Source organism: Equus asinus, chromosome 27 (genome assembly GCF_041296235.1).
Source record: "Equus asinus isolate D_3611 breed Donkey chromosome 27, EquAss-T2T_v2, whole genome shotgun sequence".
In the NCBI taxonomy this organism is placed as follows: Eukaryota; Metazoa; Chordata; class Mammalia; order Perissodactyla; family Equidae; genus Equus; species Equus asinus.
In genome coordinates, this window is record NC_091816.1 from 35,573,007 (window position 1) to 35,594,246 (window position 21,240).

Below are 21,240 nucleotides of genomic sequence, written 5' to 3' on the forward strand. Positions count from 1 at the left end.
AGGAGCTATCCTTGGTGTTGATAGGTGGTAAGGAAGACAAAGCCCCTGGATCTTACAGAATGATGGAGTATACAGACTTAAAAGAAGTCATTTCACTGTACCAAAGGTTCGTCATATGGGAGTGAACATTAATGCTTCATTAAATTCTAAAATAGTAACATTCCTGGATTCTCCAGATAGCGAAAGAAATATGAATAGTGATATAATCCGTGATAAGTAGCCATGAATTGTTGCCAATACTATTCTACACTTCATTTTATGGAGATCAAATATTGTGCCATCCCCATGTGAACATGTAGATTATAAAGACAAATACTTTAGCTATTGTTTTATCCTCTTTTGTTTTATCCATGGGCTTAAGACAAAGAGAAGCATCAGTTCTAAACAGACTTAATAGGCCAGGAGCAATGCCTTTCCTTTTTACATTTTTGTTAACTCCCTAGTCAAAATCCTATTCCCAGTATTTTGGCGACCAGCTATTGTTCATGGGGCTCACTGAATTAAGAGATAGTACCTGTGCTGATGGTCCAGTTTCTAACTTAAAAATTATGGAACTGGTAACTGACAATTTAACGCTGTTTATTATAATGTTAATATTTGCTTGGATGTAATAACTTGCTTTCAAATATTTAGGTGAAATAATTCAAATAAAGGAAGCATGGTAGTTTTACTACTGTTTGAACCAGGAGTAAGGCAGCATATATGATATCAGCATGAGCTACCCCTGTCCTCTAAATTAGGCATGGATTTATGACTTTGGAAGCCCATTAATTCCATTTAGAGGGTTCTCATGTTAGTAACAACAAAAAAAGCCAAGTAAGAAAATCATCAATCAATGAGTCTATTCATTGAGAAAGGCAAGTGTCTCATTACATGATTTAGAGCCAAAAATATTGTCTTCATTGTCCTCTACCATCACACTGGGCCAACACCTTAGAAAGTACTTTGTGTGTATGTAACTGGTAGGAGAGAGCAAGTACCATCAGACCACACGTCTGTTTAAGGATCCAGACGTGCCCTGCATTTCGTTTTCTACAATTACCATGAATGCCTACAGGTTTGAAACTTGGAAGGCTAATCAACTTAATATTGTGAACAACATAATTACATAGATTTTATTGAAACCTAGAATAGATTGTAAAATGCTACCCTATGGAAAGAAGGACAATCTCAAATATATTTTGCTTATAGTAGCAGTGGCTACATTGTAATCACGTGTTGCTATAAAAACTACTGCATTTTTCTCTCTTCGACTTTATAAAATATGACACAAAAATCCAGATATGTAACAGATAGATGGTGCAATCATTTTTCCTACTACAAAATAGACTTCTCCTTCTAGAAAGATATATGGAAGAATTTATTTTTAAACAACAATAACAGCATTCCTGGTATATTTTAAATATGTGCTTTATTGATATTTGACAGATAAATGGTTTCTCAGGAACACATTCATTCTGCAAAGTTCTATATATATACAATGATTAAGCATCACAACTTTCATTCGTTCATCTCAGGATTTTTTTAGTTGTTAAACTATGATAAACATTAAAGAATTTCTTTAAATTGCTCATATTTTATTACTATAATGCCTCAATTATTTTAAATATTCTACACTTCTTTCAATATTTATTCTTAAAGTCTAAATATTATATGTTCATATATATCTTAATATAGTTTAAACTCTTTTGCTTTTTCACAAAGCAGGTCATACTTTTTTTTTTTAAGATTTTTTTTTTCCTTTTTCTCCCCAAAGCCCCCCAGTACATAGTTGTAGATTCCCAGTTGTGGGTCCTTCCCACTGTGGCATGTGGGATGCTGCCCCAGCATGGCTGGATGAGTGGTGCCATGTCCCCACCCAGGATTCGAACAGAGGAAACACCAGGCCGCCTGCAGCGGAGCGCGTGAACTTAACCACTCAGCCACGGGGCGGGCCCAAGAAGTCATACTTTTTAAACATTTTGCAATAGAGTGTTTATACTGATAGATTTTAATGCTAATTAATTGATTGTGTTGATATTTCATGACTTAACATTTCCTGGGGGCATTATTTTTGGTAAGCAACTAGAACCCCATTTTTGACAACTGTGAAATGGGGACAGTAATGATAATTTTCTCAAACATTTTTGAAATGGTTCAATAAAATGATCCACATAAAGGAATTAGTGCAAAATACAAGAACTTAAAATGTACTCAATAAATATTAGACCCCAAATTGGGTAACATGCCAAAGGATATGAGCACTTTTAGTATCCTTCATATATATTGTCAAATTGCCCAAAGTTTCATATCAGTATACACTGATACCAGGAGCGTAGAGTTGGGTCACTTTGCCCTTTGGCTATTTTCCATTATATTTTATGCATTTAATTTTAATTTTAGTTTTAATTTCAACATCTATGATAACAAGACAGGTTAAACTCTTGCCTGTGTTTCTTTCTTTATTCATTCTGAAATTCATTCTTGTTTAAATTTTCATTTATAAGCTTTTTTCCATGAATATCTTTGTGTATTGTTCTTAAAAATATATATCAAGTAAGTATAGATAATCTCTCATTGCTATGTCATTGCAAATTTTTTTCATTGTGTTGTTTTTAATTTGAATTTGAATTTTATATATTTATTTTGAAAAATATTTTTTATAGGCAGATTGATTTATTGTAATGTTTCTTTTGCATCAATAACATTCATCCTTTCTGTTTAGTTGAGATAATTCATTATTTGAGATAGTATAGTCTATTTTATCCTGCTAATCTACCCATTATTTTATTCTTTCAAACATTTTAATTGATGTAATATGCATTTTGTATCAGGCTATTTCTAAATTAGTTTGTTTCAAATTTCTGTTTCTATTCCAAAACACTTCATTAATACTATTCTCCCATAATTTATGATGTTAATTTTATCATATATTGGATCTTTCTGTGCATTTGGTCTTTATAACACCCTAAAGTAGGAAGACGGAGGCTCACATTTCTACTCAGCAAAACTTTTATTGTTTTGTGATATGTTACAGGAGTGCAGTTTGCTATTTTTAGCAGCCGAACTGGGAGATACGTTCATAACTAATATGATTTCCACATTTAATTAATTAACTAATTAAAATTAAATAATGTTTTCCAAGGCCAAACGTGTGCTCAGAAATGTTTACTCTGTTGCTTTAACTTTTTAATTGATCTACTTGGAGATTTTCATATTTCTAAAAATTAAATTTATTTTTAAAACCATTTGTCAATATAAAATGGTAGTTACGTCTCCCTTTCTCAAATGCTATTATGTGTATAGATGTGTAATATGTTAATCACATTCTCTTATATAAATAGAGAAGAAAATAGAGTTAAATGTACTATAGGAAAATATTTGAAGCACCGTTGTAATTGCTTTCAAGCACACACACACATTTTACCTCACTCTGTACTAAAGACAGTTTCTGTGATTTGTTTTTTCTTTTTTAAAATTATTACGTATTTATTTTTTGGAGGAAGATTAGCCCTGAGCCAACATCTGCCGCCAATCCTCCTCTTTTCACTGAGGAAGCCTGGCCCTGAGCTAACATCCATGCCCATCTTCCTCTACTTTATGTGTGGGACGCCTGCCACAGCATGGCTTGACGAGCTGTGCATAGGTCCACACCTAGGATCCTAACCAGTGAACCCTGGGCCGCTGAAACATAGCACACAAACTCAACTGCTACACCATTGGGTGGGCCCCTAAGTTTTTTATGCAATGAGTGGCATGAAGTATTTTTTTGTTTTGTAGGCTTAATACTCAAAGCAGGTATCAATCAGATTATCCTAATAGTATCCTGTAGCAGTTTGTGTGAAATGCTGCATTAAGAATTACAGGGGGTTGAGCACAGGGCATGAAGGAGAGCACTTATATGACGATGGACAAGTAATAATGTACAACTGAAATCTCACAATGTTGTAAACTATTATGAACTCAATAACAAATTATAATACACCCTGCATAATTCTAACTGTAACTTATCTTAAAGTGTTCTGTGGGCATTAAAATATCTACCAGAGAAAAAACAAGGGGGATTGCAGGTTTGGAAAAAATAGGTTATTCCTCTCTGTCAACTTCTTTTATTTTCTTTTTCTATTCCTTTCTGTCTCTCTTATGTCACCTACTCCTAACCCTAACAAAGTTTCCATAAAATTGTGCCGCTTGCCCATGCCTGTAATGGCCACTCCAGTTTTCTCTAGAGTTAGTGAGCTCACAGTCCTCACTGTCTGGCCCAGTGAAGTTGGTCCTCCATGATCTGCTCAGGTCATCAACTGAAGTCCTATGAAAATCTGGAAACCTAGTGGCTTATCTCTTAGACTCATTGCATTCACAAATGAAATGTAGAAGTGACTTTGGGGTTATTCAGGTCAACCAGTCTCATTTTAAAGAGAAGGAAGATGTAACACTGAGAGTTAGGGTCATTTATTATGCTGCAATCAGCTGGTGGGCACCAACACAGCTCTATCAGCTGTTAAAATATTAAAATATCCCTATGCCAGTTAATAGATGTCCACTTCCGGGAGTCCCTGGGAGAACCCTTTCTCCCCAGCTCCCTAGACACCCTGTGCAGGTCATCAGACCTTTCAGCAGTTGAGCAACTGGAGATATAAAGGCTGAAGGACAGGGACTCCAGGGCCCCGCTCGAAAGCTGCAGCGGACATCGCTTGTTGATGTTTGGTGCCTGTTCATGCTCTTGTCAGAGAGGTTTAACATCACCCGTGTTTGGTCAAGGTTGCTGAGGTATTTTTACAGAAGAACCCAATATGCTTCTTATTCTATTTATTCTTAATTCTGTTTTCCTACTATATTACCCCCATAAATATTACGTGCTTCAAAGACTCTTAAATCTTGCACGAAACTTCCGTGCGTAGATAACCATTTCAAAAATCCAGAATGATATAATATCAGTTTTTTACCCTCCCGTACTCTGGAGGGGGGGCTGTTTGCCAATAAGTTGAATTACAGAGCATTTATGCAACCTCGGCTGTCAGACTTAAATTAATATGTTTCATTTAATCATCCAACCACAGCATTGCATTTGATAACTTTTCTTAAGTCCACTCATCTGTGACATTTTATTTTTTCCTATAAAAAAAAGCACCGAGCTCATTTGTTTTGCATCTGCTCTTATATTGAGATGACTTAACTTTTGTACAATATAATAAAATTACAGAAACAAAATCTACATATTAGAATTACATTATGTGTGTTGATGTCATACGTATATGTTCATATATGAAGAACTATATTGTTATAGAGGTATATTATATATATGTGTGTGGCATGTTTATAAACACAGTTATTTGATCAATAGCCAATGTAAATATCTGTCCCAAATTATTTTGTCTAGTCGCACAAGCTGCCAAAGGCAATTTCCCCATCTTGGTAACAGGCTGACTATATACCACTCAGATTACAATGTCAACATCCAAAATTGTTAAATATACTCTTTGAATAGGAATTATCTGAAAGGAGAAAGATAAGGAGGGAGGGAGGGAAGAAGAAAGGAAGGAAAAAAGAAATGGTATCTACAGACATGTCTTAAAACATTTTATAAATACTTATCTACCCTGCATACATAGTTTACTGTGTATATAAGATTTTGTGATAGATGATGACATAAATTCAATGACAACTATTTTTTACTGTGGAACACTTGACAAAGTCTATTTCTCTGCAAACCAATATTTATTACAATGCTAATTTATATCTTAAATGTGTTTTATCTTTACTGACCTTTCACTTGCCACTTTCCAAGACATTGCATTTTAAATTTTCAGGCAATACTTCCTACCGGGAACCTTTTTATGAATCAATGTGTCTCTGTTTTGATGTTAGTCAAGAACTTATCTGAAAGTCAGCACCAAAAACACATTCCAAATTCTATAGACAGGAGAGATTAGAGTGACTACTTCTTTAAAGGGCTCTGCATTTTCAAAGCTGGGCGTCAGTCTATTAAGAAAAGATGGTCACATTCTTCTAAGTCTCAAAATGTTACTGACTTATCTCCATCTTCCAAAATTCAGAGAATATCTTTGAAAATATCGTTAAGCTGTCTATGAATCTCAGGTGTATGGCAACTACACATTCCATACTTTAGAAAAGCCACAGTTTCACTCTTTTCTATAGTAGCAATTCAGTTAATGATGTGATGTAATTGTTATACTTTTTAAGCCTTTCCAAAGGACTAAATTAACAAATCAGAAGAAATCCTTTGTCAGGTTGAGTGTCTCAATTTTAGGTTAGGAAATATTTGTCGTCGATTAAGAGTGACACTTTGTAGATGTACTTGTGTATGAGACCATCCTGAAAAAACATTTTTCTGTACTTTCTGTCCCTTCCAGCGGAGGGAGCCTGTGGAGGGACCTTACGGGGAACCAGCAGCACCATCTCCAGCCCTCATTTCCCCTCAGAATATGAAAACAGTGCTGACTGTACGTGGACCATTCTCGCTGAGCCTGGGGACACCATTGCGTTAGTCTTCACTGACTTTCAACTGGAAGAAGGATATGATTTCTTAGAGATCAGTGGGACAGAGGCACCATCCATATGGTAAGTGCTGGCTAAGAAATGTGTTTACCTGATTTCCCACAATAGCCTTTATAAAATTGCTTTCATTGGACATTTATTGGCAAACATGAGTGCTCTTTCTTTCCATTGCTATTTTGGCTACCGAAAAGTTTTCAAAGTCTCTAAGATGTCTTTGTGCTGGAATCTGGAGGTGGAGAAGTTATCTGTGCCCTGGTCACTGGAACTTACCATGCCCTCATTTTAGACTCTCATAAAGCAACACAGAAGATGGCAGCCAAGTGAGCTAAGTTAGTTTTGATCTGGTCTGGAGTTGATTTAATGTAAACAGATATTGTTAGACTAGGGACATTTTAATGTTATGTTACCAATCATCATTTATGTATGCTACTGCAAATACATGATTGCATATTCTTTTTTCATCCCTGAAGATGCTTCACCAAATCATATGACAACCTTTGAGGGGCACAGGAAAATTATAAATATTAATCCAACCTATGTAGAAAGTCAGTCCATCCACTGACTTTCAGTTCTCTGGTGTGTGTGCTAGTGGAGCCAGAAGAAAATCAGATCTAATTACTTATAGTTGATTTAGGTTTATGGTGTTGATTGCAAGAGCAGCTTTAGCTGTGTCCATAAGTGTGATTGAAAAGGGAGAATCCAAAGCATAGATTTTTAAAGACTTGAAGTATACCTTGAATTAAATCATTTGTTATGGATTGAATTTTTTTTTAATATTTCACTTCTTAGAATTTTAAATACTGCACCAGTTATCTACTTCAGAACCTGAACTATAAGCAAACTATAATATATGTATATTCAGATTAAGGTGGAACACAGAGGAAATGCTGGCCGTTGGCGCGTTGGTAGAGGAGAATATGAAATGAAGGATTGTGAATATTTCTATAGCATTAAATTCACATTTTAGTACAAAGACTGAAGGATAAAAATATCAAGGCTGAACGTGTCATAAATTAGACTACCTGTGTTAAACCAACTATTGAAATTGAATTTTATCTTATTTTCCAAAACTCAAAAAGAGGATTGATATTAATGGATAAATTATTTCCTATCATTAGTTTTATTATGCTTGTGTTAAATGTTACTTCAACTAAGAGAAAAATAACTACTGTCTCTATGATCTTCCTTTTAAATTTTATTTATCTTGGACAACAATTTGAGATAGAGCAAACTTACCCATTGCTTATTTTATGTTATGCAATTTTAACTTTAAACACTCAGAGAACGTGTTGATATTGTTATTGATTTCACTTTTTGTAGCATCAGAGTTAGTGGTGACAAATACTGAACTGAAAGCTGGATGTCCTAGACTCTGCTCCGAGTTCTGTCACCAACAATCCTTGTGACCTCGGACAAATTGTCTACCTGTTTATATAAACAAATTTAAAAATGGGATGTAGTAAATGAACTTTTAAATTAATTCATTAAACGTCTATTGAGTACCTATTCTCTGTCAATCACTCTAGGAGATTCAGTGATGCAACACTCTCCTAGCATTAAAATTACGTGATTTTGGTTTTCAGAAAATCATTGCAATACAAAATATGTGGTGACTGATTCTCAGAAATTGTATGAATGATAGTAAAGGCCTTATTTATGAGTGATTCTAGAGATAATGGGCATTGACTGGTCACCTTGCTGGTAAGATGTCAGGTTCAGAGAGAAAGAAAAGTGAGGCATATTTGACAATGATTTTAGAATCCACAATCAGGACAGCTTTTGCCAAACGAACTTACTTTATGTAGGAAAGAACTTTAAGATGCAGATGTCTATATCAAATTCCAAAACAAAAAGAGGGGACGCAAAACAGAGATGCCAATCAAAATGAGACACAACCTGCTAAACGACTTGTGGATCGTACACACTAACCGTGATTTACTACTGAGTAAGCAAAAGCTCCTTCATTTCACTTATTTTCATTAAAGATGAAAGCAAGAGTTAGAAGATGTTGCTTAACTTAGTTTTCCCCATTTCTTCTTTTCTTCTTCATCTTCGTTTCTCTTGTATCCTCTCCTCCTCTCTGCTTCATCTTTATTTGTACTTTCCCCTGACACATGCCCCAGACTACTTTAACATCAGACTCAGAAAAGTGTGTGTGGAGGAGTCATGAGTGTGCTAAAATTGTGTTCTGAAATGTCGAGCGAGGCCACTGCAACCTATGGGGCCTGAGAGCAACAATTCACAATCATTGTCTTGGAGAAAATATCAGCATGGCAGCCAGAGAATTTCCCCTGTCTTCCTGGTGTCTGGATTCAGGCTGGAAGACTCTTTCCAGCTCTCTGAAATTTATCTAGATATTCACCAAGGCACCAAGATCGATGATCTGGGAACAAATTGGCAAAAACTGGGTAGTTGTTGGAAAAGTTCTTGGTCGGAACTTTGTGCCAGTATGTCCTCTGGTCTGATGAAGTGGGCTGCCCTGTGGGCTCAACATGCTTTCTCTGGATAGCCATCATTAGACAGAGTTGTGTTCATAATTATATTCGTATGATTATTTGTATGGTCCTACTGGCTTGGCACAGAAGCCCTGTGGGGCAGTTATTAGTATTATCTACCATTCATTGATGAGGAGGCTGGGAAGCACTGAGGATAAGAGATGGCTGAGCTGAGAAAGCACGTGGCAGAGCTGGAACTCGACTGAAATGCTCAGACTCCAAACTACGTTTTCTTTTCACTATATTCCCAGCCCTGCAGCAGGACAATCCGGGTCTGAGCTTAATGCCCTGTCTGGAACTCACCTTTCTCTGTTGCTTGGCTGCAGGTTGGAGCACTGTGGTGATGACCACAGGGGAGATGGGACCACTGAAGAGCAGTTTTGCGTTCACGTTGCATCCGTAGAGAGTCAGGGAAGACAGAGGGTTTTTCGGATGACATGTAGTGTTTATCATAATTACGAAAAGAAATATCTTGACATGGTGGTAGGACCACTTTTAAATGGACTCCCATCTTTCAAATACTCTTCTGTGGAGGCTGAAAAGGAAAAGATGAATTTCCTACATAGCTATCGAAACATACTGGGGCACATTTACAATACAAAACAGAATCACTTGAAGTACCCTTTCTAGATTTATACAAATGCAAAATATGGCTTATCTTAAAAAGACTATTATTTCATGGTAATTTTAGAGTGACAGTCTCTGAAATGTTTAGTGGTCCAAATTGGTATATTTAAAAGATTCACCCATCCCTGAGTTGCAAGAAAAATACTAAGTAGCAGTGTGGGTGGATATGCCCTCCTCTCAAGAACAAGGTTATGCAGCACAGAGAGTTGGACAATGTTAATGGCTGCGAGTAGAGAGACTGCACAAACACATAATTTTCCAATAATCTATTTTTAAAAGACAGAATATATAAGCAAGGGCACTCTAAGAAGAAGGTACTTGGAAAATTGTTAAGAACAATAATAGGATTAGCCTTATTTTCATTTAATTTGGAGTGAAATTACCAACTCAGCCATGTTTTATGTAAGGGTTGCCATGGCTACACTGGAGGCAGTCTAAATGTGGTGAATGATGTCATGTGCCAAAATTATCCGTATATTAAACATGGCGGGGGGGTTGCCATTTAAACCTAATCGACTATATGGACATCAGAAGAGGCTGATTTGTTTTTCCTGGTCAGATTCTAATTTTATACAGGTTGGCTTCCTATCCATACCCTACTTTAACAGAGAGCTGCCATTTCTAGTTCTCTTTGCAATGTGCTCTAGTGATTTTGATTTTTCTTGCAATTAAAAACATGGTGAGCAGTGAAGCTAGCCAAGCATTCTTTCTCTCTGATTTGATGGTGTAGCATATGACTCATAACTCTGGAAATATTAAGGAGAAAGAGAATTGATTTTATTTCAGAGTTAACCTGCTATGCTTTCTAAATTAAGACATGGTGGTTAAAGGGATTAGGGATATATAGTCTTGACAGTAAACAATTAAGGGAGCATTTGCTATCTTTCAAATTTGCATCATACAATGAGAATAATTTATCCATCCCTTTCTGTGACAGAGAGTAGGTGTAGGATGGAGAAGGAAAGGAAACAGAGAAGAACAAATGCATTTGTGTGTATCCCAAAACACATTTATATGCATCAGTTCCTTAAAAACCTTTCGTGACTGAGCCAGGGCCATCAGAATAAAGCTCAGTGCCTGAGCATTCCATTCAAGGCCTTCCACAGCGTGGCCCAACCTGCTCTCAATATTGGCCTTCTCCCCTCTCTTGCAAGCATCCTTCAGTTCTGCCACCCCAAAAATATGCCTTTCATCTCGGTAGCTCATATTTGCATCCCTCATACATTTGTTCAGGTACATGCGTCCTCTCCCACGTGGAAATCTCACATTGCCTGACTTAACTGACATTAAATTAACGCGGTCCTTATGGTGACATACAGATGGCAGAACACTTAAAGAAGTCATACAAGTGGAACAAACTGTTTGTATAATCTCCCTCTCTGGGAAACTTTGGTGATAATAAATGCAATGCTTCTTGGCTGATTTGGATTAGACCTGGCTTCTTATATCAAGAGAAAATCTGTTGCTTTACGATTTTTTCAAAGCTTAAGTTCAGTGATTCACTAACCAGCGTAACACTACCCTTGTCCATCTGGATTGTACAAGATGACACTGGAGGGGACAAAATAAGTTTTGTGACTGCACTTCATTTTCTTCTCATTAACCAGGCACAATTTCACTCTTTGAGTCAACCTAATCAGTGACTTGCTGAAGCCAAAACAAAACTTCAAAGAAACTGGAGAAGCTGAGTGAGTTTCAAAGAACCCTTGAAGGGTCAATTAACACCTACAATGTTTATCCAACTTGTCACTTAATTGAGAGTTGACTTGGTAATTCCTAATGAGGAAGGATTATAGAGGCATACTTGGAATAAGGGCTCCTTGAAATCAATCCTTCTGTTCACCTGCCCAAGGTCAAAGACAGGAACACCTTCTCCTGCCTCCTCATATTATCTTTTAACTATTCATTTTGAAATCATTTTCCATAGAATTTGCAAAATGAGCTCAGAGAGTTGCTGTATATCCTGAATCCAGCTTCCCCTAAGGTCAGCATCTTATACAATCAGAGTATAATTATGAAAACCAAGAAATTAACACTGATAAAGGTGACTGACTAATTCACAGACATGATTTAAATTTTTCCAGCTGTCCTGCTGATGTCCCTTTTCTGCTCAGGAGTCACTCCAGGGAATTACATGGCATTGAACTAAGTCTCTTTAGCCTCTTCCAACCTGTGACTGTTTTCAATCTCCCTTTGCTTGCGTGACCTTCACCTCCGTCCTGTTAACAATTCAGTGTGGTTGCACTGGTTTAGAAAGACAATGGCAACATTCAGGAATATGCAGACCACATAGCAATGCCCCATAACAATGGAGTGAAATAACTGGGTTTCTTTTTCTCCTGTTTTCCGTTTTTAATTTAAATTTAGTATAAATATTACACAAATCTATTATAATGAATGCACCTCAACATTTTTATGGAAGCTAGCATAAGGTAATAAGAAAAAATATCGTATGTGTGTATGTGTGTGTATATATATAGAGAGATTTCCGTGTATTATGTTTGGGTATATATATATATGAATTTCTGCTTTTCTTGAACCTCTCCACACTAGTTAGAGGTCTAAGGCCATAACTAACAAGACATTATTGTATTGCTTTCCTAAACCCCTCTTTTAATCAAAATAGTTTTCTCTAAAAATTTCTTTGAATAATGTATTTTTCTAAAATATCTATACCAAATAATAATATTCACTGTTTACTATGTACCAGGCGAATGTAAGCAATGGCTGCCACTTACAGATAAGATTATCCCCATTTTATAGACGAGAGGATGAACATCAGAGAGGATCAATATCTTACAACAAGGCTGTCAAGTGAGGACTTAACCAGAGACAGTCCCAAGTTATATTTCCTCCTCTATTTAAATATGTCAAAATGCTATTAGTTACCAACTTTAAAGCAGGAAAATCATAGCAGTAGGCTTACATCCCAATATCAGCCCAGAATTACTCGGTGGACCCCATGGGAAGCAGGGGGCTACTTGAAGTCCGGGCTTAGCCCTTTTACTCTGTGGTGGTGTCACCGTGAACTACTCTTTCAAAGGGTCCTTTTCTGTGTTATTAATTATAAAGAGAGGTAATAAATCTTAGCCTACATATCTGTTATGTATATTTTTAGGGCATAAATACAATAACGGGTATTAAAAGGCTTCTGAAACAGGGCATAAGTGACAGGTCTGAAGTTACCATGAAGATGTTACCTAACAGTGTAAAGATACAGGCTTCTTGTGTACAACTTTGACCCATTTCATCATTCCAGACCCTTATTACTCCCATTCCCCAAACTCAATAGGGAGATTTCTCCAATCATAGCTAATTCTACAGAATGGAACTTTTCTAACCTGATCTATGACATCCTTTCACATGCATCACCCAAACTACACTTATTTCACTTCAGTAGGTTGGGTGACTCCCTCTACAATGCCTACAGAGGAACCAGTTTCCACTCTCTACCTCTCCCACTAGCAGCTGGCTGCCCTGGGACCCTCTATGATACCAGGCAGCAGAGACCCCTCTGCTGGAAATAGTGCTGCTGTCCTGCAGGCTGAGTGAGGCAGACAGGCTGTACTTTGCAAAGGTCTCAGTCAGGAGGAATTTTCTAAGGCTCTTGTTTCCCTGCTTTTTCACCTGAAATGCATCCTCTGTAGTAGGTGCTGAAAGAAGGGTCCTTTGTGCTGAATTTACCTTGAGGAGAAAGGCAGGAGGCTCTCTCCGATGGGCCAGCAGAAACCTTCTGCCTTATTTTCAATCTCCCACATTGTCTATACCTGTTTCACCACCAGGCAAATGTACCCCAAGGAAGCATTTTCCTGCCTGTCCTCGTGAGTGTTCTGGTTTCATCAGTAAGAGCCATTGTGCCATTTTATTAAGAATTAAGCCCCACTTTCATATTTCCTCTCAAATGTCTGAAATATCATCATAGTTGTTCATCTCAGATCTCTTTCATTTTGTCTGAATCAATACTTGAATTTCAAATGTACAAGACTGATAAAGTGAAAAAACTATTTTAATCAATAAATATCTTGAATATAGGAAATTTATATAATTTTTTAATAGTGGTAGCTATGAATAAAATGTAATATTTTACTCTATGACTACATGCAAAATGACCAGACTAGGGGATAACAAAAGAGAGAAAAATAAATTATTCTTGTTCTCTAAAGATGGAACCGATTGGGAAGATAATTAACCCAGGGACATTCCCACAGTAATAATTCTGGGCCACAATTGGGGCAGATACCACATCTCAGAATCCACGACTCTGTTATAATATTTCTCTTGTCATGTGAAACTCCCACCACTTAACCTGATTTTATTGACAAATACATTTCCTATAAATTATTTATATTGCAGGCAGTGGGAATAATTTTCCCCTTTAAAGATCTGAATTAATTTCACAAAATACCTCTTTTTTTGTAGTCACGCTTTTCTCTTTTGCATGTGGTCCTTTGTCCAGGGAACAAAAAAGGTACAATTAAATTAACACTTTTCAATAAATTTGCCTTTTAAAAACACACTGCCTTTTAAAGGGGCCATTGTGCCAATTCTATTTTAGTCATTCTCAAATAATGGTCACGAACTTTCATTTATTCCCCAAATCAGCCAATTGTTACATTTTGATATCTTCATTTGAAGTGTCTCTCAAAACTCTGAATATCTAATTTTTCTCTTTCTTCTTAAAGTTTGTACAATTTCATGGAGGACTGGTTAGGAGAATAAGGTAATTTTGTGCAATCCAATACTTCTCCAACAAACGTGACACTTTATTGCTTGGGTTTCATCCTACTGGTCGACGCCATGCAAGCTTGATTAAGCCTTTCACATGAGCAGTGACTGGAAACATTAACATTTCCCATCTTGTGACTCTAATAAATAAAATTACCTAAATTATTCTGATTTGATGCCCTTTAGAGAATCCTAGTATCATTTTTAATAAATGTATATATCTTGGATGTTTTGAATTCGTGAATTATAAATTTTAGAATAACTGGAACCGGAGAAATCTCAGAAGGCAATCCCCTTATTGTTTGGATGAGAAAACTGCATCCAAAAATTATCTAGTGCTGTGCCCTAAGTACACATTTGGTTGGTCAGGAGAGAAGCCAGGTCTTCTGTGTGTCATCAGAGCTGGACCCGCCATACTACAGAGCTGGAGCAGTGGAGGACAAGCCGTCTTATTTTTTCCTTCCTTCCCATAAGCAGGTAGTGCAGAACAGTAGCTAAGCCAGGACTGCGGATTCAGACCTCCGTGCAAATCACACTTGGGCTCTAGTCTCGGTCTTGTAACTTGTGAGCTTGACGACCTAGAGCAAGTGTGCTCTCTCTAAGTCCCAGATCCCTGTCTGTGAGACGGAAATGGTCCTGACAGGACCTCCGAGGCTTCATCAATGGAGCAAAGGAGGGCATGTTTGTCTCGCCCTCAGCCAATGCCTGCAACGTACAGCAATTTCTCTAACTAACTGCCTGTGTATTGCTCGAAGAAACAGTGCCATGGAGAGTTCACATTTCTACCTTAGAACACGGCAGCAATCTTTTGAAATAAAAATCTTTTTTTTAAAAAAACACAATTTTGTTTTCAACTTGTATTTAGTTTTAAAAGGCTACTTTCAGCAAATTATCTTCAAATTTTTTTAAATGATAAAAGCATTGTTTCTTCTATGCTGCACTCTTAAAACATATGTCCTGTCTTTGCTATGAACCTCTGAAAATAAAAGTGCAGTACTAACATTACTTTAAAAGGAAAGTTAGAACCAAAATGCTGACCTCTATTTGTTTTTTGGCAATGCGTCTGACCATAGTAAATCATTTTTAATATTCAGGGATAACGTACATGCCACTCAATTTCCTAAAAGTCCAAATGTTAATTATGTCCAGATCATTATATTATTAGTAGTCCACAACTTAGTAAAAGAACATATGAAGACTGTAGATTTTACACGCAAGTATATATGCATCTATTTTGCGAGTATTTTTCGAATGCATAACATATGCCAGAAATTGTGATAGGTGCTGTTCCAGTGGTTCTTAAATTTCATGTATATAGGAATCACTTGGGATGTTCTTAAAATGCACATTGTGGTTCAGTAGAGTTAAGCCTTGAGATTCTGCATTTCTAACAAGCTCGCAGGGATGTGGGTGCTGCTGGTCTGTGGACCAGACTGAGTAGAGAGGGTCTAGAGTGTTTGTGGGTGGTGCAGATAATGGGCAATAAGAGAATTAAGATAATAACTAATTAAATTTCCAATATACAATACAGTGTTATCAACTATAGTCCATATGCTGTATATTAGATCCTCAGAACTTATTCATCTTATAATTTAAAGTTTGTGGTTTGGACCAGCATTTCCCTGTTTCTACCACCCCTCAGCCCCTGCTAACTAACATTCCACTTTCTGTTTCTGTGAGTTTGTTTTTTTTTTAGATTCTATGTGTAAGTGTGTTCAAACAGTATTTGTCTTTCTCTGACTTATTTTACTTAAAATAATCCCTTAAGTTTCATCCATTTTAGGACAAATAGCAGGCCTCCCTTTCTTTTATTCATGGCTGAACAATGTTCTGTTTTGCATATATGCCACATCTCTATCCATTCACCCATTGATGGGCACTTAGGTTGTTCCCATGTCTTCACTATTGTGGATAATGCTGCAATAAACATGGGAATGCAGGTATCTGGTTAAGATAATCATTCTGTTTCCATTGGTTAGATACCCAGACGCAGAATTGCCGGATCATATGTTAGTTCTATTTTTTGTTTTTTGAGGGACCCTCTTATTGTTTTTCATTGCTAAGAGAATAGATCTTGAATTCTCACCACACACACACAAAGTAATTATGTGAGATGATGAATGTGTTAATTAACTTCATTGTGGCAAATATTTCACAATGTATATGAATATCAAATCATCACATTGTACAGTTCAAATATGTACAATTTGTCATTTATACTTCAATAAATCTGGAAAAAAAACTAATATAATAATTTGAGGTTTTCTCGAAAAGTGAACCACTTTTCAGTAGTTATGATATTTCATAGTTTGATATAAGCTCTTTAATCCTTGTTGAAAAAATATCATAATTTTATAATGAGCTGCTGATGCAAAATGGAGCTGATCCAGAAAAACTGGGTTTATCACGAAGTTTCAAATTTGAGCTTCAGGTACAATCATGTGGGCCTCACTCCTCAGAGGTTGTGATTTAATTAGCTGGACCAGCTCAGCTGTGCAGCCCACTCCTGGGAGGGAGAGGAGAGGTCAGAGAAAAAGAATCCAAAGTTTCGGTGGCTTCCGTACATTTTCAGGAATATTAGCATGTTTCCAGTCTAATAATAGCTGTACATTGAAAATAAAATTGTTCTGAATTCTTTTAGAGAGCATTAGCTTAAAAAGTTAAACAGGTTCCTTTGTCACAGGTTTCGCAGAGCTTTTAATATCTTCCTGCTCAAGGTGACTAAAAGAGCAGGCAGAGGAAGATGCAATTCACAGAACATGTTTGACTATGAAGCATTTCTTTTTGGTGGGATGTAGATTAGCACCTGGACTACGGATTTGGATAAAGCTATGCTTCCTGGTGAAGCCCAGATGCTGCCATGACCTGAGCCCTGTCAATGTTTCCATTCCATTTTGCACTTTAAGCCGGGAGTAACTTGATTATGTGATGCTGTTTCTCCTTACCATGGCTTCAATCCGTTTTCTCTATCTGGAAAATCTTCTATTCTGCTGTGTCAGAAAAATCCTGGTAATCCTTAACAGTTTTTCTCAGGTTGTTGAAAGACAGGTGGCCTTGGAGTAACAGAGATGATGGGTTAAAAATTGTGTTCTTCCCCTCTGTAGCTGGATAATTTGGGTTATTCAAATTTCCAGAGTTTTTGTTTCTTGACTATAAAATGAGGTTAATGATACTTATCTTACTGCATTGAAGCTTAAAATATAGGTCAGAAACCTATCTCAATACTTAGTACAGAGATACCCAGTAAACTGTATCCATTAGCCACTATTGTGCTGTGCATGAAAAATGACAAACCGGCAATAGAGGTACAAAGATGCTGTCAGAGCTTGAGAGAGAAATAATTCCCTAGTGAGGTCATCAAAGAATATTTCATAGAAAAGTTGGGATTTGACATAGGCCCTGAGAGTGGCAAGAGTCTAGATAGAAAATGTGTGTGGGCATTTTAGGCATGGAATGTGTAAAAAAAAATACAGATGTGGGAAAGTCCAATAAGTATTCAAGGGTTAGGAGAGAAATCCATTGTTTTGACAGAACAATAAGATATAACTTAAAAATTTTGACAGAAAGCTCTATTTTTCCTTGATAAAATGTTCATTGTGTTCCTAATATCTGCTGGTATAAGGAAAACAGTGCTTCAAGAAAATCAAGATGATTATGGTTTGTCGGATGGATTAGGAAAAGGAGAAATGAGAGATAATAATTAGAAATTTCTATGAGCAGGACACATAGAATCTGTAAGACTATGATCACAGGGTAGAAGGGGAGAAGAAAAGGATGGCACTATTGATGGCTGGGACAGTCCATGGCTGGACTTTGAAAAAGGCTATGCAGAGATATTTCAACTTTCAACTTAAACCAGGAACTTGTTAAAAATTCAGACGTCCAGGACTCATGGCTGGAAAGTTTGGGGATGTCTGGGCGTGTTCAGAAATCTCCATTTTAATCACATTCTGGAAGAGTTTTAAGGAACTGAACTTTTAGAAACATGGGGATGAATCATGGAGAGACCTTGGTGCTCTTAGCTAGAGCAGAGGAGCTTGTTGTTGCCCTGCTTCCAGCTCATCCCTCTTCCTCCCACTATTACAAAGCACCTCGATGCTTTAAAATGAAATGCTCATAGAAGATCTTCTAAGGCAACAGGTCCCAAGTGAGCTGAGGGATCCTGCTCATTTCAGCCCATAGGTCGCAGCTGTGCGATCTTGAATTTTAGGGTGGGATCTTGGCTTAAGGAAATAGGAAAAGAATCAGAACTTCAAGAAACAGTGAAGAGTCGGGGATGCGGGCGCAGTCTGGCTTAATCTGGGGTAAGGATATGATAAGGGAAACTGTTAGGCTAGAGTTAGTAAGAAGAAAAAATCTAGTTTATACACAATGGTTTGAAATGTTCAAAGCAAAAGAGCACGATGAATTGGAAAAGAAAAGTTATTTTGTGGTCAGACTCAGGGAGGAAATCTCAGTGTTGAGGAAATTCCTTAATTCTCAGAGGCTGTGTTGAGAATGGTGCTGTCTCCCTTGTGGAGATTTGTGAGTTTACAGATTCGTTTAGCGAGGAGTTTCAAATACTAGAAGGTGGCCGCCACCCAATACACGGAAACGTTGAGTATCTAAAAGGAGAGCAGGCAAGTTAGTAAAATTACATGCACATTTTTTTTAACTGTTGAAACTTTTGTAACCAGTAATTTTTAAGCAGTGATTCCATTCAAAAGTGTTTATGAGTGTGCAGGCACATGCGTGTGTGTTTGTGTTAGACCAGACAAGAAGGTAGGCATGCATATACCTATTTACTTTATATTAAAAAAGAGAGAAAAAACAGTGTGTGTGTATGTGTGTGTGTGTGTGTATATATATGTATATATATATATAACTCGAATGGAAACAGATATGCCTGTGTAAAAAATAATTTATTCTCAGAAAATGTGCCTTGTACACGGTGGGGGAATATTCTAAAGCATAAAATGAGATTTTAATTTATAACACATCCCTGCTTCTTTGCCACCTTCCAATTTACCACCAGCTGTGAGAAGGAACGGGATGTCTCCACTTACATACATCACGCTGTATCCCGAAGTTTGGAGGAACACAGGATCTGTGTCGTAATTTATCGTGACAAGTCAGATCTAAGTAACATAAAAGACGCAATGTTGCTAAAACCAAGAACGTGAATACAGCAATAAAAAAACTGGTCAGAGCCAGCCCCTGGGACCATATATTATTCCTGTATTTGGACAATCCACCCGTCATCACCAAATTCTAATTTGTGTTATTTTTATAGTCTTGCCATGAATTGAACTAAAACTGGAAATAAAGTATTAATTTTCTAAACATTGTTATGAGCTTTCTCCTCCTTTCTGGCTTCCTTCCTGCTCCTCTTTCTCTCCTGTTTCCTCACGTTCTTCTGTTTTGTGTATTTCCTCTAACATACACAAACAGTACATACATTTGTATGAGTAGGTATGACACAGATAGTGATCCCTAAACCAAGAAAAAACTTGACATTTGAGGAAAGATTGGCAGTTTGTTCAAATCAAACTTCTAGCTATATTTTTTCTTACTTTAATTAACTGAAAAATCAATATATTGTACTTGGTTATATACTTTTTCTTAGTGTACCTAGCTGAGAAATGAAAATACTGTACTCACGAGTGCTGGGATTCAAAATGACCCATCATTGTTTAATGCCTTATTCCATTATAGAAACATCCATTAATGTGTCTCTTTATCTAGCTTTATCATCTTATAACCCAAGATATTAACTGCTTTGAGATTAGACATTCTAAATTGGAAAACAACTACCCATTTGTAGTCTATATTTTCTCTTTGACAATGGGATCAGAATTTGGCTCAGTACGCCGGGTACACGTGTGCAATTTTAGTAAGAACATCAATCTGGCATTTGAAGTTAGGCTTGCCACTGATTTTATAGTATTATTTCACTGCATAGAGCATGTTTTGCAAGTGCAGTTTGATAGTTTCCAGAATTTTCTGTGACTGCTCTGTGCTCGAGAGCAGCTGCAATTGACTATATCATCAGATGATACATAGATTCCCTAAGGGAAAATCTAACCCTGAGTAACAATGGCCTGTGGTCATGGAAATTGTAATGAAAATACATTCTGCATGATCCATGCCATGACACAATGTGGACTGCTGTTTAAGAAATAAAGTGTGATGAAAGGAGTCCATGAACAAAAAGAAAAAGTTAAAATTAAGTATGGTGCTCACTGTTGACAGGGTGTGGTATGGCATCTCTGGGAAGTTTCCTGTTCCAAGATTTTGGCATGTAGTTCCTTAAGTCTATTTTCATGGATGGCTTACTACATACACAAATGAAGATTTGATGACAGTATAGACCATTTAAACATGGGAGGACACAGGAGATATTTCCGACCATTTAAATAGCTGGAAATTAAAGGAGAAAGAAGCCAGCAGCCCTGAATTTGAACGCTGGCTCCACTGTTTATCAAGCGATGTCTTCCTGGGCCACTGACTCTCTTCCCTAAGCCCCTTTCTTTATCTGCAAAATGGAATTTTTCAGGGTTGTTCTGAGGATAGGGGTCAGAGGGATTCTCATGGTTTAGCTCTATAATTGGGACTGGGAGAGCTGTAATAATGATAGTACTGTCATTATGGCCATCATCATCCTCCAACTGCTCCTCCTTCCTCTTTCCATCTCTCTCCTCTTTTATGTCATTGGCTTCACCCTCACTCAGTTCCTCCAGACGTCCATTGCCTTCTCTCTGTCTCCTTATCTTCTGAGACATCCCGGTATTGTGTTCTGGACCTGGCGTCTCTGGACAACAGCTTGTCCCGCATAATTAGATGTGATCTTTTTTTAAAGTAGTACTCCTTAATCACAAGTGAACTGCTAAATAAATAGACCAGACCTAAATAATAT

General features: G+C 37.0%; 1 protein-coding gene across 2 annotated transcripts in view; it reads left to right on the forward strand.

The window, feature by feature from the left end:
* Positions 1 to 21,240, forward strand: part of CSMD1 (CUB and Sushi multiple domains 1) — a 1,835,848-nt gene that overhangs the window by 892,777 nt on the left and 921,831 nt on the right. For both annotated transcript variants that reach the window (XM_044760557.2, XM_070499942.1), the window contains one exon: positions 6,354 to 6,561. In XM_044760557.2, coding sequence (XP_044616492.1) covers positions 6,354 to 6,561 — 208 coding nt within the window. The remainder of the gene's footprint in view (positions 1 to 6,353; positions 6,562 to 21,240) is intronic.